The sequence below is a fragment of the Temnothorax nylanderi genome, unplaced genomic scaffold, assembly GCF_030848795.1.
Source record: "Temnothorax nylanderi isolate EJ_2023f unplaced genomic scaffold, tnyl_v1.0 TNYL_tig0002_pilon, whole genome shotgun sequence".
Taxonomy (NCBI): Eukaryota; Metazoa; Arthropoda; class Insecta; order Hymenoptera; family Formicidae; genus Temnothorax; species Temnothorax nylanderi.
In genome coordinates, this window is record NW_027249064.1 from 2666594 (window position 1) to 2682059 (window position 15466).

Genomic DNA, 15466 nt, shown 5'->3' on the forward strand with positions numbered 1-15466 from the left:
TACCTGCTTTTATATTTTACAGTAAAAGTACTTCCTTCCCCTGGGGTACGACCTTGGCGAGGTGGGAAGGCCCAGTACCCCGAGGATATTACCCAAGCAAAACTCTTGTTCTGCTTGGGTAAAAATCCAAAGACCGGGGAAGCTAACGTACCCTCGTCCGTCGATTTAACTGAACAAACGAACCGCAGCCGGTTCGTCGCGTTTGTTTCGGGAGTGCCGTATAAGTAATCGGACTAAAGGACTTTTTTAAAGCCCATTTTAAGAATATTACGGAGTATGGAATATTCTTCTCATGGGCTTTATAAACGGGAGTGCCGTACAGTATCGCGCGAAAGACTTCTACTTGATAATTAGTCCGCGCGCGATTGTAGTTTATTATCCGCGAGTGTTTCTCGCGAGTGTCCTGTGCGGTAAGACGAGGAGGAGAAGGAGGTCTGACGTCTTGAGAGGAGGAGGAGGTCTGGGAGAGACATCGGGCCCCGGTGGAGCAACCTTGAGGTGAGTATCATCTCATCTTATCTATCTACACGATAATTTCTTTTCCATTTATTTAGATTGTTTTATCTTGATAAGTTAGAAATAATTAGAGAAAGAGAAATTATCCAAATTTTTATTAAAGTTTATTTTTGTAGATATCTTTTTCGAAAAATAGATAATTATATTGCTAAATATCTTATTGAAAGATATTAGAGACGCGTAAGAATTATTTTTTAAAATGTTGATTATTTTGAATGCTTTTTTAATTTGAATCTTATGTTCGTATGTTACAGTATCATCGTAGCTACATGGCTGAGTGACTCCGCCCGTTGCATATTGAGTCGGTGAGTCAAAGATTTTTTTTATTGGGGTAATAAATTTACGATTAATTTAAATATAGAGCAAATGTTTTTCAGTATATGTCGAATTATGACAATAAATTGTAGTATAAAAAAAACTTTTATTGTAAATAAAAGAGGACCGTCGATCGGAATCGGCTGGGATGGTGGAGGGCCTCTGCATGGCCTCGGATAAAATCAGATAGAAACAGGTCATATCAGAGGATATTTAAATTAACATTTTTAAACTAAATGTAATATTAAATTAAATATATTTTATTATAATATTTTGATAAAACATTTGCACAATTAATTCAAAATTATTGAATAATTGTAATTAAATTAATGTTAAGCAAAACATTAAAAAATATCTTTCAATAGCTATTATTATTATTATTACTATTATTATCATATTTTACTAACAAAAAATACATTTGTTACAAAGAAAATTTATTTCTTAAGTATAATCGAAAATAAAATGCAAAAGTATTGAAATGCCCATTTTCAATTTAAATGCAAATATTATAAGAAAGAAGGCACACACATGATTACAGAAACAGTTTCTAACAATAGTTCTCGATACATAAATTAGCTATATTAGTGGCTCAATTTATATCCTCACTAATGCAGGTTTATGGGCCCTCCCCAAACCCCGAACAGTAAATAAGCATAAGGATGCCTTTCCTCTACTTTGTCTGTGTTGAATCATTTTTTTCCGGCATGTAAAGTGGATACTTGCAATATATCGAAGTTATATATATCTATTGTTGTCGCTTTTCCGCGATGCCGATTAGTTTTCTCGTTGCGCTTACTTCGTGAGTGGTCATCTATCATCGCATATTTTGACAATTGTGTGTATTAAAAGTTAATAGTGTAATACACTAGTAACAAACACTAGTAACAATATAAAATATTATACTGTTACACTATTATACTCTATTAACCCCTTAATACACACAACTGTCAAAATATGCAATGATAGCCGCTCACGAAGTAAGCGTAATAACGATTTAATAAAAGCTAAATAGCGCGTCTGTGATGTCTAGTTTATAAAATATATTAAGATATCTTACATTTTTCGATGACCAACATAGAAATCTTGTAAGTAATTAGCAGTATTAAATTCATAATAATTAAAAATTTATATCGTTTTCGGTATACAATTCGGTAAACATGTATTAATGCATATACTTTAATTATATAAAAGGATTTTTAAATCTATAAATGGAATATATTGTACAATATACGAAAAGTGTACGAAATAACGCGCTCGATCGGTACTTTAGCATTCTCTCTCTCGATTCGGTTGAGCTCTGGGGACAAGAGCAAATAGTACGAATTGTACGCTACTAGATAGCGCCTCGGGTACTTTTTCAAAATTGCAATCAGTAGTAAGAGCGTAGCGGTACGAGACAGGCGAGATGAGAGCCGGTGGTTCAGAATTTTTCAAAATTCTATGCGATATTCGCGAAAGTAAATCCGACTTCGTTCCCAGACTATAAAAGACTTAGTGAATTTGAAGACTTGAAATTCCGATGATAGAGATGATGGACACTTTATCCGGCTCCGCACTTTCAACGCGCGAAATCAGACAATCGTGGATTTCCCAAGTAAGTACATTTATTTAATCCGCTAACCTTTAACTCGCACTCAAGTGGGTATTGCGCGCGTCATTATTATCTGATATGACGGATGTATCTCCATATATTTTCTATTGGTTACAAAAAAGATAAAGAAGCAAGTAACGCTTTAATAAAGCTTCTTTCGTTATTGGGCAAAAGTAGGGCGTCGGAAATTGGGCTTAAGATGGTTCAATACGTAGACACGAAATTAATGTTTGGCGAGTCACTTGTTTGTTCTTTGATATATTGTTTTTTAATTCTAAATTTTGTACTCGTGACTAAAACATCGAGGAAAGCCCGTCGTTCGTCCTAAGCTATTAGGGTAATATTTCATTTGTCGTGTGACAATTTTTTTAAACATATTGATTGCAGACTACAAGAGAGAGGATTTCTAGAAACTCGAGAACTTCTCTATTTTGTAGCCAATTAACGTGCTTGAAAAATTTATCATACAATATGCAAATATCAGCCTTATTCTTCTACTTTAAATATCTCCAGAACTAATCTTTAAATCGTCATCCCTATATACAATCATATCTCATAATCGTATCTCCCCAAAATAAAATCGATTTATGAAATTAAATGAATCGTGATATTTTATTATTCGTGGTTCTGAAACTTAATTTTTGAGAATTCTTTCACTTGCAATCGTTTACAATGAAAATTATTGTTTATTCTTTTTTAGAAAAAATCGATTCCAGCGATTCATTATAGAAATCACATTAATAATATATAATTATTTTAGTATAAAAAGAACTATTTATTACAGCGGCTTTCGACTGAAAACGTTCTCTTACTAATTGATAAACGCAAACAATGAATTTATGTAGATATTTAGCGCGTATCTTGTACATCTTAAACTTTATTTTTTAGAACAGGATCAATAATTTTCTGTTGTGAGTGAAAGATAGAGCAAAATTCTATTTGGCGCAGAATGGCATAGGGGCGTCAATTGTCACTTTTCTCTATGAAATTTGCATAGACAGAGATGCTTCACAGTGATCGTATAACACAAATTTTATTTCTCGTATAAGGTCTCTGGTTTCCGTGAGACCGCGACGTTGTTCCTGCGCGGAACGATTCGATTAACGAAGAGCAAACGGGTAGTTTATTTTCCGCATTGAGATCCGAGCAAGACGCGCCTCTTAACTTTGATACGATGCAATATTGTATCCGCTCGCGGTGCATCTGGAATCGAATAGCACATCATACGAGGGGGTGATGAGCGGAGGACTGAGGAGAGCACATACGTAAGGAGAGGTGGTGTTGATAGCGCTAACAGCGCCAAAGGAGGGTATAACGCATCAAGGTAGAGTCGATGATGGAGAAATGGGTGTGGGGGTGGCGGCTGCTAGGTAGAGCCGGAGCTCGTGGTGGCGAGTGGCGGTAATGGTGGTGGTAGTGTGCACGAAATATATATCAGGGAGAAAGAGACCCCGAAAGAGAGAGGAGAGAGAGAGAGAGAGAGAGTATGCGTGTGTGTGTTTGCGCGCGCGTGTATGCGTGTGGGAGAAAGATAGAGAGTAAAGTGGAGGAAGATGTGGAGGAACGGCGCGGGCGCTGATTGGTAGCAGAATCGATTAGCCAAGCCGAGCTAAACCTCCGGTACCGCGGCATGGTTCGGCGTGGCGACGCCACGAATTTCCCGAATGGGGGTTTCCCGTTGGGGCGGACCCCGCCGAACCCGGAGAATACCCCGGCCCTCTTCGCCATGGCAACCCGACCAATTCGCCAACCGCCGGCAACCGAGACTGACCTACCGTGTGTTCCTCGGCTTATTTTTCTCCTATCTGCCTCCGCGTACCTCTTCCCTCGGTTCTCCTCCTCTTCCTCCTCCATCGCGCCACGACCGTTCTTTGTGTCTCCGTGCCGTTCCCTCGTCTCGTTTCTTTTTTTTCTCTCTCCTGGTTTCGTTTGCTCACACGCGTTTATACATACGTAATGCGCGAGGAGCGGGAGAGAAGAGCTCCATTTTTTTCCCCGTGATTCCTCTTCGATTGTCTTCCATCCGTTTCCCTCTTGCTGTCTCTCTTTCTCCCTATCTCTTCGGTTGTACGTTTTTCGTACGCGATCAAGAAGACGAACACAAACGCATAGAGAAATGGGGAGCCACATTGATTTTGCCGACGACTGATACAACCCCGTCGGCACGTTTAATTAGAACATGGCGACTTTAATACAAGCGCACGACAACAAGAACAACAACAGCGCTCCCCCCGATTTCCCGGGTGCGATTCCCGCGATTCTCTCGGGTCTATTCCGTTGTATCTTCTCCGATTCCGCTATCATGCTAGCGATGAGAAACCGTGTCCTTCGGTCTTCGACAGGAGGGCGGGGGGGAGGGAGGGGGGGGGATCGCTTATCTATCTAACCTAACGCGTTCTACGCTAGTGCCAGACATCCCTCGTTCATCCACTCATCCATCATTGTCATCGTCGTCATCGTACAGTCATCGTAGTTATTATTCATCTCCATTCTCGAAATCACGCCTGCTCGAGTTCACGCGCACACCTCATACTTTGCACACAAATACGTAATACGCACGCAAACACCTTTACTCCATTCTCTCTTTCTTTTTCTCCTGACACTCATTTTTCGTCGCATCCTCGCGCTAAGACTAAATTCTCTACACGCCTAAGCTACACATGAAAACACCCTATCTACATGAGCGCCCTTCGCGCTCGCGACCCGTCGGACCGATCCGGAAACCATTTGCTGGATAACGACCGTTTCCCGTCGCGGTGCCGATCGCACAATCGGTCCCACGGGCCGTCCCAGGGGGGGGCCGTGCTAATCGTTAAAATTACTCTAGGAATGCTTAGGGCCACTTACGAATAGTATGGTACAGTATACGTCTTAAGGAGTTACGCTTCTCTCCGACACGAGGTACGCCTGCCTTCCTCCGGGGACGGATTGCCGACACGCGTCGATTAGGAAGTTGCAATAATCGCGAAGAAAAATCGTATCTGTTTCCTATTCTTCTGGTTGTCCGTCGGGCGCCTATGCTCTTTAATTCTATTTTCGCAGATTTCAGTGACTTCTAAGCATCGATGTTCAGATTATTGAAAAACAAAAATTAGTGATAAGCAAGCAAGATGCAAGTCTCAGATAAAAGTTTACATATTATCAGTATTTATGGCCAATCTATACTGCAAGTCCTTCCATTTTTTCTTTAATTTTTTTTTAGTTGGATTAGTCTATTCAAATAATAGACTCTGTACTATTATTCGAATATTAGATTATTTTTAAAATTTTATTTTTTAGTATTTTGATTGATAATAAAGAAGACAAAGAAAAAATTAAGCACTAAACAATGTATATTTATATGTCATTAAACGTAAAACTATTATAAAACTATTTCTTTATTAATCGCCAAAAACGCGAATTTTTCGAATGATTTTATTTAATTACGATACAACAATTCCACAAACAGATTATTATCGAACCTTTGCTTTGTTCTTGGTACTTATAATAATATAATGTATAATTCAATAGCGTCGTTTTATCAGCAGATTTTTAACAGGTTAAATAACAAATCAATCAAATAGTAATTTTTTTTCTTTTTTGAAATCTGTACTGCAACTTTTTCCAACTAGTGTAATCTAATTAATGCTAGACAATGCAAAAAAAAGTTCAGTGTTTAATGGACATCTCCGACATTTATATCCTCGTAGCTACTCTTTCCGGAATAGGTAGATTAAAAATTATTATTTATGCGATTCAATACGATGGTCTTTGTTCCGAAGTACGAATCTGTATGCGCTGTCTGATCAGGATCGAATACAGTTTCGGCAATCCATCCTTCGTCTCGACATGGGTAGAGCGGCCACATATTTCACGCGATTCTAAAAAGGATGGGGGTGAAAGTTCGATTCTGATTTGCGTGTGCCGTCAATTGATATGACTTAAACGTTGTACTTTTTGATTATCGTCTACCTCTCTCGATGTGACGGACGATGAGAATATACGGTTAACGCGGTTTCGTTGTAAAATTACGTTAAAGGAACGAGCGATTCACGCTTAAGCAAGCACCGACAATATGCTGACGAATAGTTGTACAAATATTATGCGTTCGATGATAGTTTCTCGCAAGCCCATCGCTCGATTTGTTCCTATGTAGCGTCTCTACCCATTTCTTCACGTAACAAATAAGTTAAAAGAGTTTATGATACACGCGTATTAGCTTTGGTCTAAATCGAACATGAGTACATTCTGCGGAACGAAGAACCGCGATACTCGTCTGAAATTGTGTTATCGTCATTATCGAGCGACACGATGACAGGTTTTGCGTTTTAATGTACACATGCCCGATTTAATCCAATCGTAAACGCCGACGATGCTCGGTGGAATTTTGTCGGCTTCTGATTTCGCGTACGAGCTCACGTTCCCTTGGACCAGACGATTTCGCATGTTCAATTTACCGTCATGCGATTATTATGCTTTGCTCTTAGGCTAATATCTCCGCAAATGATATCGATGCGCATTTCGGTAAAAAGAAAATTAAAACATTAAATGCATGACTAGATAAGATGGCAAACGACGTCGAAGAATGGAAAATGAATATTAGAGAAACAACGTTTATATATGTAACAAGTTTTAAATTACATGTTTTGTCACTTAACATACTACCTGCAAACCATAAGAAAGCTAAGTTTTCTTTGGTATAGATATTTGGCGAAGAATTTTTGAGGTTGACGTTTATCTCAAACGCAAGCTCTGTCGAATTGATAAGATTCTTCCAAGGATGCGCGTTTTTCGTTACGGCAACACGATAACGGTAAACAGATTCATGCGAATTTTCTCACGGACGCACACCCTGTACTAACGTAATGCATTATACTGTATGTACAACGTTCTTACAATAATCTTTTTTTTCTTTTCTGAGCGCATCCCGTCGGCCGCGAATCAGAGTCCGTAGTGTAATAATTACGTAGGGTCGCCTCTGTACACAGGCGGCGCAAAAACGATCACTGATTGCGACGCGTTGTTTAGGTATTGCACCGAAAAAATTGCGACGTTGCCTTGTTCAGGTTTATTTATTGCACACTTTGTTCGAACGACCGTATCGCATAATTTCGATGTTTAATCTGTCCAGACGTGTCTTGATTATATTAATTACGTTCCTCACGTAAATATGCATGTCTCACTGTTTTAATTACCTAACAAATAAATGCGAAGAAAGCGCGGCATTATGTGAATATTATGTTATAATTGAAAAGGCTGCTACTTGGATAAATACTTAGAAAAATCTTTTTCTTCATTAAATTTTTCCACCTTTTCTATAACTTTAATGATCACAAAGTTGTTTAAAGTTTTTCTAATAAGAATACGCGTTTTTTTTAATGAACTCTATATGGGCCGTTGAACGGATGTCCTGTGTCTGTTGCTTGCCGTTACTACTTACGTGATTGTCGTCCGTTACTACTTACGTTCGATCGTAAAGCTATGTGACTACTTGCGACCCGACAGTGACCTACAATTGTACCTCCTTACTCGTTAGGGTTCGTCAGTGTAAATGTCTGTACTTCCTTTAAATTCAATAGAAATATCTGCAAGTGCAAAACTTGAATTTTTAATAATCCAGATGCATATTAAAAAATATACGCATACATGGCCTTGGCATTTAAGTTGGTCGACGAAAATTTAGTTAGAATGCAACCCACTCATTTAAATTAATGTTATCTCTTTTTCAAAGTAGGTTTCTCCTACACGTTATAAACATCTCATGTTTCCATGTTTAGAAGCACTCTTGAAACTCTTCAATTGAAATGCGTTACCTACCGGTAGAGATGTCAGTTGAAAGTTCTTTCAACTCAATAAATGTTTGTATCACTTTGAGACAATACGCGCCATTGTTTCTTCCTTCTGCAAATATTTTTCAACAATTTCATAAATTCTTCAGCTTTAAATTTATAAGAAATTCGATATTGAGTCTCTGTTTTTAAAAATATTACTCGATATTTTTGACGCACAGTCAAGAGATAGTCTATTAAATGAACAATTACTGAGTGTTATCGAACACTATCAAAACGAGATATATATTGAATGTAACAGACAACATATTGGTTGCATATTTAATCATGTTTCTCCAAGTGTAGGAGAAAAAGACGCTACAAAACTTAATCGCTTCCTCTGCTACTCTCATTCATTTGGAGTTAGAAATGTGACGGTTGCTTTGAAATCCGTTATACGAATGGATAATGTTGCAAACAAGTACGCGGTATGGACAGATTCGTGCAAGTACCTGAAACAACGTGCGGTCCGAGCCTGCGGGGGGGGGGGGGCGGGATAAGGGGCCGAGTGGTGCGCAATTTACGATTTCATGATGCCGCCGACGGCGGTGGTGACGGCGACGGCAACGGCGACGGTGGCGAATGCGACTCCGTACTTTTTCAGTAGAAACGTTTCAACGCGGCGTACCCAGGGCACCCCAGTGCTCGGCGGCGGGTCATGCGTAATGTGGGTAGGTGCCGAGATGAGGTGGCACGTGTCCGGAGGCCGTGTGATGGCCGGCATACAAGTTGGCGCCCGGGCTCGTCGACCAGTAGCTCGATGCCGATTGGAATAGGCCGCCGGGAACGGAAACCGAGACCGACGCCGCCGGCGGCGGCATCAGGTTCAGCTTGGCGTGGCCGTAACCGGACATGAACAGCTCGCTCTGGTATTTGTACGCCGCCGGATCGGCCGCCGCCGGCTGCGTCGCGGCTGCCAGCCCTTGAAAATCGAACTTGTACGCGTACCTCTTGCCGTGCACCTTCGTCATGATGTTCTTGTCGTAGTAGTACCTGCGAACAAACCGGGCGTACCATTCAGATTTTATGTTGGGCTTTATGATGGGTCCACATTTTCAGGGGCTAATATTCATGTGAGTTTTTCTCTCAAAAAATTTGTCGGCAAATATATATCTAAGTTTCGAGGACTATTTGGCATCTCTAAATCTTAACTTTTTCTTCTTTATTAACTTACCGATAGATTCATTGACATATATGATTGTTTTGTCATAAAACTTGTAAAACTGAGACATCGGAACTCTCTGTGTCTATTATACGGTAATTTAAATATTTATTGTTTATCAAATAAGATAAAGATTTATTTGTCGTTTTTAAGCTTTAAACTTTTATGACTTTAATTTTAATAAAATTATTTAAAATAAGCTCTTACGATAATAAACTATGTATAAATTATAAGTGATTCAAAAAGACAATTCATTATTTGGTTGCTGTTCTTGAAATCGTGTAAATATCACGTATGTGTTATTTTTGAATCGTGTACATGTGATGGTTTCTTAAATATTTTGCTCTATACTTCGCGGTTAAAAAATATTGAATTCTAAACTCAACGTCTTCAATTCCGACATTGAAAATGAGCTTGCTTGTCCGAGAATTCTTATATGATGGGTGAAGGGATGTCAAAAAGAGCAATCGCGTAATATAATCAGTGGATCTGATGGAAAAATAATAGCCGCGTCTAGCATCGGTCTGACTGTCGATGATTGAAATTTCTCCCTCGTCCGCCACTCCCTGAGTCCCGACGACACCGACACATGCACACGTGCGCGCGAGGAAACGCGGAACATCCGAACGTTCATGTGCCGAACGAATTTACTTTCACCCCGAAACTTCGTCAAAACATAAATGATGGTCCGTTAATGGCTTTTCCATTTGACGTTAGCGAAAAACGCGCCGCTGCTATCGCGAACGCGGACGCTGCGAATCGACGTGGCGACGGAGCTCGCGCCCGTCCTGAAACTCACCTCAGAGCCCTCGACAATTTGTCGTAATTCATATTAGGCTTGGACTTTCTCTCGCCCCATCGTCTCGCCACCTCGTCGGGGTCGGTCAACTTGAATTCGCCATTGGTTCCTTCCCACGTGATGCACGCGGCGTTACTTGAGTCCGACAGAAGCTCGAGTAGAAACTGCCAAAGCTGTATCTGTCCGGAACCAGAGCTCGCGAGCCGACTGCTCGTCGCCCCGAACATTTGGTAGGGATCTGTGCGAGCCACAACAAATTCAGTACTTCACAAGTCTCATATTAAAATAATTAAACAAATCAGAGACTTATCTTCGCTAATAAATATTTAATAAAAAATGATTTTTACTCTCGACCCAACTGGCCACATTTATTAATTGTAACAATCACGACGTTTCGAACATTGGTTGTGGTCCTTTTCAAATTAAGTGTGAAAATCTAACAATAAATCATAAAATAAAATTCATAATGTAACATTTCGCAAATACTCCAAAATAATGACGTGTGGCAGGCACAACGTCGTGATTATTACAATTAATAAATGTAACCAGTTGAGTCGAGTAAAAATTATTTTTTATATTTAATTATTACATTGCTTATGTAACATATATAGGAGATATTTTACTCTCAACACGGGTTCAAATTTGTTACCAGCACAAACATCGTTGAGATTGCTTCCCCCTTTCTCAAGATACTATATTGCTAGTTTGTTAATTATTCATAAGAGCATTAAGCAAAATGTTTGCGTGATCTATACCAATAAACGTAAACTCCGTTTTCACACTGTGAATGAGCGCGAACGATGAAATTTTTCGCAGTTTCATGTAGGATATACCTATCCATTACACGGTTGTTTTTCAAGAGCTCCCGTATCACCCTTTAAAAGCTTTACAATGCGTCATCACCGACGCTCGCCGCCGCTCAGACATGAAGGGCCCTACAGCCATACAAAAGAACATAATCGCAACCCCACAATAGAATAGAATTCATTTGGATCATAATAATTTCAATTTGAGAAACTGCCGCCGAAGTGGCTTAAAGGGCGACGCGAATGTCTTCTAAGCTTTTCGGAGCTTTAAACGAGCGATTCGATATATCGATTTTTATTGTCGCACTATTTTGCAACATGAAAAAGAGCGCAACAGCTTGGAAACTACAAAAGACAGCTTTTTTCTCAAAACTTAGCTATACGGTTAGCATTTTAATTTCTGAAATGTTGAGTAGACACAAGTATAATACAAATATCTATAAAAATAATATTTTTAGAACTATATATATATATCATCTTTTACTTCGTTAAAAAAAGGAATGTACAGAAAAGGATTTATGAGCTTATGAATAGTAATTGTAAATCAAGACTTGATAATTGAGATTGTGATTTAACAATGGGCCTAATTAATATGTGTGAGGGTATACTTCGCAATTTATCGTAAAGAAAAAATGTCACAGACTTTCTAACGAGGAGACTAAACGTCCTGATTTAATGATTTGGACGGTCTGAAAGAGCGAAGGAAAGCCCTGACACGAGAACTCCAAGACGAACCCCATAAAAATACAAGTCGAGCGATTATGAGAGGGGGACAGACGCGGATGATGGGGACGGATTCGGAATTGCCGGACCTCAAAGGTCGTTTCGCCCGATGAATCCGCTGAATGCGTGCCGGAGTGATCGCCTTTCGATCGAACGGTAATTCACTTACAAGTTAATAATGGGAAGGGGCGCGGTACACCCATTTATCTGCCGGGAACGAGGGAACTGACGGGAGAAATACTGGGATGCGACTACGCCCAAGGATTCGACGCTCTTTTCTCATCGCGATTCGAAACTCCGAGGAATCGATGACGCGCGAAGTAACGGTGACCTTGTTTGATTATCGCGTATAGATAAGCCCCCTTTTCAGGTGAAAAGAGACCTTGTACTCCCAGTCCTAGATTTAAGCGATTTTAAATGATCTATTTAATTTGTAATTCAGAACAAGACTCCAATACATAATTCATCATAATTTAAAAAACATATGCAGAGAATAAGGATTATATGCGCAAATAAAAAAAATGTCTTATTGTTATGGAAAAAATGGCAAGGTATATATAATAGTATAACAATTATATACACGCAGTTTGATATGTAGAATTATAAATAAAAATCTGTGCAAAGTTCTGTTTTAAATTATATGGATATTGGATCCCCGAGATAGGTTTTACACTATCAGCTGCAATGAAATGCTTTGGGATAACTAAATTAAAAATTTCATGCCTTCGAAACTTGTCAAACTTTAGTCCGGTCTCAGAGACCGGTATTTTTATATTGATGACTTTTTATCAACGGATATTTTCGCAAGTAGATATTTCAATTAAATTAATTCGCTGGGAATACCTCGGACTAAAATTCATTTTAGATTGGGTTAAGTGTGAGGAGAGAACGCTTTAACTTCTCAAAAATATCTACCTACTACATACCAGGCTGCCTGAGATGGCTGTGCGTGTCCAGTGCTGTCTTTGATAAGCTGCTTCCATAGCCTGAAACAGGATGTTTCGCATCCATGCATTACTCCCCATCGAAAATTTATAGGAGGAAATATATCTAGAACGTTAACGAGTAATTTTTTCTTAAGAAATGGAGGAAGACCAGGATTCAAGTGAAATAGTGAAATACGGACGGCGCGATTTATTCGAATTTCTGCCTGAGCCGTAGTTTCCATCGTCACAGACGCGTAATTAGCTGTCGAAGGAGATGCCGGATAATTTCCGAGCACTTTCATGTAGCCTCGATGTCGCTCGTGGTGGATCGAGGATACTTCGATCGCGGGCGAGACGGCGCGCGGGGAAAGTCATCGGTCCGAAGATGAAAAAGCGCAAACTCGGTCGAGCGTTAGAATCCGTTAGAGAGGATTTCCGTGTAGGCAAACACACGGGGCTGAGTGTGCTACGTGTACGTTTCTCTCCCCGTTCGTTTTCGTCGCCGTGTCATCCTCGTCGTAGCGTAGGCCTCCTCTCTTCGTCTTATCGCACAAATTCCCTCTTCGTGCGAGCGTTTTTCGTTCGATAGCCGGGCGGTCACGTTCACGCACGGACGTGTGCAATCTGTTTAAGGGCACAATGCCCCTTAATTTCGGCTCGTTACACGCTCGCAGGCGATAGCCTGCGAAGGTCAGTCGCGATTGGCTCTACGTTATTCGAAAACCGGTAGAATTTGCGATTGTTTCTAAATTGGTTCAAAGACCGTCACGCCATTAACACGCCATCAATGCACATTTTATTTATATATTTCCAATTTTTACACTCCTGCATTTGCGGTTCAATAATCTTTAAGTTGTAGGCTTGAAAATCGTGCAGTCTTTTAAAAATGTTTTATTAACTGTTTGTGCTGTACTTTTTATAAACGCAGTATATTATATATTATACGTGTTATAACTTTTGTCCAAGTGATAAAGAGTTGATAATTAGTTTCAAAAATTTTATTAGCTAATAATGTAACGTAAGCTTTTACATGCTTAAATTTTTCAGCTAAACATCCGTTTTTATTTAAAGATCGAATAGACATCATGAACTAACAATAAGTGCAGAAAACTGTAAGAAACATTCGTTCTCGTTTATGTACTCGCCAATATGTGTCGATTTGCGAAGATCAATGCGAACGATGTTCCCCCATGACGATAACATTTTCGACAACGGTTTCTATGATAGAGCGACGTCGCGTCGGAATGTAGCGAGCCCCATGGGGCAGATGCTGCCTTTAAATAGCAGTCGGTGTCCGCTGTGTTAAACAATCTGATTTCGCCTCTGATTGGGAAGCGGGTACGTCCTTGGACGAGGGTTCCGGCCAGCCGGGGACGGCGTTCCCGGGTCTGTACGGGTCGTAGGGTCCGCCGCAATCAGTGTAGCCGCGGGGCTTCGAGCCGTCGCGCGCGTTCGTTTCTCCAACGCAAACTCCGACACCGCGATCGAGATTCCATCGGCAGCATGTACAACGGGTGTCACTGACGATGGCTCCATCGGATTTACGATACTGATTATAGGCAGTGTGAATTATGTTGAATTACCTAAACCCGCTTAGCCGTTATCGTTTCCGAGTATTATAACACGGCTATTCTTATTAGCATGAAAAAAAAGTTTTTCGTGTATAGTTCTTATTTACGGATTTTTTGATAAATTTGGAGTCGACTTTTCTCGACGAAAACATTGAAATATCAGAATTCATAACTTGTGCGAATGCATATTGCAAGCAATAAGATACTGAGAGTGTAAATAAATTCTTAAAAACGTCTATTGTTTACTAAAAAATTTCACGTTGACTCCACATCTATATTCGAGGATTATTTATTGAAATATTTAATGACAGATATGGAAAGCTTTACAACAAATAATAATCCTCTTCTTTCAGTATTTTTGCTAAAATGATTTCAATTATGGACTTTTCCATACTCTACTTGCTTTTTTAAACAGTCGCTCTTGTATCCCTTTTTAACAAATGTGTCATCGAGAATTAGCAGAAAGTAATCTACGCGCAAATGTTGTTAAGCATTGTTTTTACAGATCGATCTTGCGTATTGTATCGTGATTCGTTTCGCGTCACCTCGAATCGACGAACGTGCACCCATTGTCGCGAGTATATCTGCGCATTCACGAGCAATTACACGGGGCGGGGTAATCCCGTTAGGCGGCATACAGCCTCCTCGAGGGAGGATCAAAGAACTCGTCGTCATTCCGTGCTGCTGAACTCTTTGGTAACCTCGGACGCGTACAATGCCGCTTTCGGTGTCGCGACGTCGAAAAGAAGGGAGAATCCCGGCGCGACTTTGGAGAAACTTTGGGCGCGTTCCAGCAAACACTGCACCGACGCGGTCCAGACGAAATCCTCTCATTTGTTCGGTCATTCTTATCGTATCCAGATATCGTTCCGCCACGCTAATTTTGAGATGTCGCTAACCGAAAACTGTCGGGATCGCGTCCAAATTGCATGGATATTTTAGAAGTATGTTTTACGAGGGTGGAATAAAGAATAAATAAAAGATTTCATGGCACTTTAAAGCTTTGTTAATGTTTGTTTCGGTGCTTTGAAAATAGAGTAACTGACGCCATTTTTATTATTATAATTGACAAAAGAACGTATTAGCTCAAGTCAAAAACATGGAGAACCCTTGATATTAAATTCTGATCCTTCAAATTAACTATAAACTATATGATTAATATACAAATTAGTTTAAGTTTTATCTGTAATTTTATTATGTGTATACATAGTGAATAATAATGGAATTGTGCACCATGCGATACTTTATCA

General features: G+C 39.8%; 1 protein-coding gene across 5 annotated transcripts in view; it reads right to left on the minus strand.

The window, feature by feature from the left end:
* Positions 1-4551: 4551 nt before the first annotated feature.
* Ets65a (DNA-binding protein D-ETS-3) overlaps positions 4552-15466 on the minus strand; it is a 54074-nt gene continuing 43159 nt past the window's right edge. For 4 of the 5 annotated variants that reach the window (XM_071700025.1, XM_071700016.1, XM_071700006.1 and 1 more), the window contains 3 exons: positions 12646-12705; positions 10191-10428; positions 4552-9222 (listed from right to left, as the gene is read on the minus strand). In XM_071700025.1, the coding sequence (XP_071556126.1) occupies positions 8886-9222; positions 10191-10428; positions 12646-12705 (635 nt within the window). In that variant the 3' untranslated portion in view covers positions 4552-8885. The remainder of the gene's footprint in view (positions 9223-10190; positions 10429-12645; positions 12706-15466) is intronic. The other variant, XM_071700033.1, reaches the window with a different exon arrangement.